Genomic DNA, 2,952 nt, shown 5'->3' with positions numbered 1-2,952 from the left:
CAGCTTACAGGGAGCCAAAGGCCTGGACCTTTTGCACCTGATGTGCATAAAATGAAGCCGCCTGCAGCCATCCTTGCCTTTAAGATGGAGACGGGAGGGAGGGACGCCCGTGCTGTGCCGTCAGCAGGCTCTTTGCTGTGCCCTAGGGCAAAGCGAGGTGTCGGCAGTGTCACTGGGCGAGAGCTGCCCCCCCGTCGTGGCGAGCTCTCCCAGCTGCCCAGGGAAAAGGGTCTGGGCCCGATCCTGCACCCTCGCGTGCGAGGCAAGTCTTTCCATTGACCTGTGCGTGCCTTTGCTGGCTCGCGGGTGGGGGAGCCACCGTGGAAAACGCCGTCTTGTCCTTGGCTTCCTGAGCTGCCGGCTGACACGGTGCAGCTGGGCTGTCCTGCGTTGTGGGGGGGTCAACAGGCACCGTGTCACAGTGCAGCGAGGCACTGCTGGGGAAAAACACTACGGAACGTTTGTAGAATCCAGGGTTTTGACTGGAGCTAAGAAAACGGTGACCTTTTTGTTCGGTAGCATTCACGGTATTGTCCGGCTTCCTTCCGCACCCTCCTCACAGGACAGGTGCCAGCAGCAAAGGTTTTGAGGCCAGGGGTGCAAGGTCTTAGGGGGTTTGTGGTCTGAATTTGCCATCGTCTTGTCATGTCCTTGGGAAGCACGGGAGGAGCTGAATTTTACCCCCTTGCCCTAAAGCTCACTGCTAGGCTGCGCTTAGGGACGCCAGGAGGGTTAATGCATCTTGGACACTTGACGCTTTCCATTACTAATGTTGCTTAAATGGCTCACGGAGACGGGTGGATCTGAGTCCACGCCTGCATCCAGAATACCTGAAACCGTGTACGGACACCCCGGTGTCAGCCTCTTTGGAGGAACCGTGGGCCCTGCACACCGAGCCCTCACAGAAAGACTGAACACCCGTAGCCTGGCAGGAATCCGATGAACACGGGTGCATGTTACGGTGAGACAGGCTGTGGCTGTGCAGCCTGTTTGTGCTCCGCTCACGCTGGAAGGATGGGGGAATTAATTTTTCTTTTTTCATATAACGGGTATGTCAAGTAGCTGCAGAGAAAATATATTAATAAGCAGCCTTACGTTCTTACTTGGGAGCCTTTCCTGAGCTCCCTGATAGAAATACGGGCTCAGAGCACTGAGCGGACGCGTTTAAGCCGCCGAGAGCACGCGGCTTGCTGGGCATCTGGCTGAAAGGCTCACCAAGTCCAGGTCTGCTCTGTGAAGGATGGACGTGCCGGATCAGGGCAGTTGGGGCCGTTGTTGCAGGTAGGCGCGGGGTTCATTTTTCATCTGGTCACAGGAAAATTCACAAGATAGAAGGAAGTGCAGGGCTGGGAGAGTGCCTCGTGCGTTGCGCTCCCTGGCAGCTCAGTGCAGAGAGCACGGTCTCGTTCTTGGTCTCTGTTCCGACCATCAGTGGATGAGATACAGATTCTGCTCTCAGCAGCACGCTCAAGGCTTCGTTTGTGAAGCGGGGGGACTTGTGGGGCGGGGGCTGTCAGCTGCGATGCCTTGTTGCAATGCTGCCAAGAGCAGTTGCTCTTGGGTGATGCACACGTGAAGAAATCCGGCCGATTTCCGTCGGTTTAGGGGGATCCAGTCCTCCACCTTCCCCGGCGTGGCGTCGGTAGCGCTGCGGCCGTGGGTAAAGATGCCGTTGCTGAGGAAGGGCCGCAGGACTGGTCACAGAAACCCACCCCCGCCTCGGCTGGACCCCTCCAGAGCGTGGGCACCTCCCTCTTCCTTGAAATTCATGATCGAAACAACTAAAACCATAATGTTAAAAAGAATACATTTTGAAAAATATTAACTACTAAAACCGTAATAGGCATTTTAAAACCATAAAATGGGAAAAAGATATGCTGGCGTATTTATTCCAGAGGCGCAAATAAAATACAATACCTAGCCTTCATTTCACTATGAAACGATAACAAGCTGTAGATATTAATAACAGAGAATTTCTGTAGAAACAGTAATTTACTACGAAAGAGTCCACCGCAAAAAGTGGTCTTTGGTGTGATTTGTTTCTATTATTGCCAGTACTGCTGATTAATAACACACATTTTCAGTTAATTTTGGATCCCGGCATGCCCTTTAATCTTGCGTTGTTTCTTTTGTCTTGCTATTACAGAAAAATACATACTGTATCCTGAGGCCCAATTCCAATTACTATAAGTTAATCTGTTAGGTGATAAAGCACTACATAGGCAGAAAATGTGTATGTGAAAGTGAAGATGTATCTCAGGATTTGCTGGGGTTTGGATACCTTGAAATTGTGTTCACTATAAATCTCAAAGCATGTTCTCTGTCTATTTGTGATAACTAAAGCTTCGTTTTGGATGTTGTCCCAGGTATTACGAAACCGGGAGTATTAAGCCTGGAGTGATTGGAGGATCAAAACCAAAGGTCGCCACACCCAAAGTCGTCGAAAAAATTGCAGAGTACAAACGCCAAAATCCCACCATGTTTGCCTGGGAGATCAGGGACAGGCTCCTTGCTGAGCGAGTCTGCGACAACGACACCGTGCCCAGCGTCAGTTCAATTAACAGGTAAAGGCCCGGCTGGTCCTGGGGAGGGACGCTTCTCGGAAGCGCTGTCACCGAACCCTCGTTTGTTCGTAGGACTGGGCGTTTTGGGCTCTTTGCAAGAAGTGCAGCTCATGTGTGTTTCTGTGCTGTGTTTGGGGCTGGGGAGCAGCTGTGGGCTCACCGCGGCAGGCAAAGCGTCGCAGATGATCAGCATTTCCTAGGAGTGGGCGGGTGCTGCTGCTGGCCCTCGCTGCTTTCCCTTCCTTTCCCCAGCCTGTGGGTTGCGGGGATCCCTGGCAGCGATCCTGTGCATTGGCACCGCGTGAGGCCTCGGTCCTGCTCGGCAGGGCGGGGGTTCAGTGGGACCTGCTCCCCCGGGGGCAGAGCTGAGATGGCCGCCGAGCGGGGC

The 2,952-nt window shown here is 53.2% G+C and overlaps 1 protein-coding gene across 1 annotated transcript in view; it reads left to right on the top strand.

Moving 5' to 3' along the window:
* The window catches only part of PAX5 (paired box 5), a 144,818-nt gene that overhangs the window by 9,247 nt on the left and 132,619 nt on the right, over window positions 1-2,952 (top strand). The window contains exon 3 of the mRNA XM_035897860.1: window positions 2,367-2,564. Within this exon, the coding sequence (XP_035753753.1) occupies window positions 2,367-2,564 (198 nt within the window). The remainder of the gene's footprint in view (window positions 1-2,366; window positions 2,565-2,952) is intronic.

The sequence above is a fragment of the Egretta garzetta genome, unplaced genomic scaffold (assembly GCF_000687185.1).
Source record: "Egretta garzetta isolate BGI_Z169 unplaced genomic scaffold, ASM68718v1 scaffold277, whole genome shotgun sequence".
NCBI lineage: Eukaryota > Metazoa > Chordata > Aves > Pelecaniformes > Ardeidae > Egretta > Egretta garzetta.
This window is presented reverse-complemented; position numbering and strand designations above follow the sequence as displayed.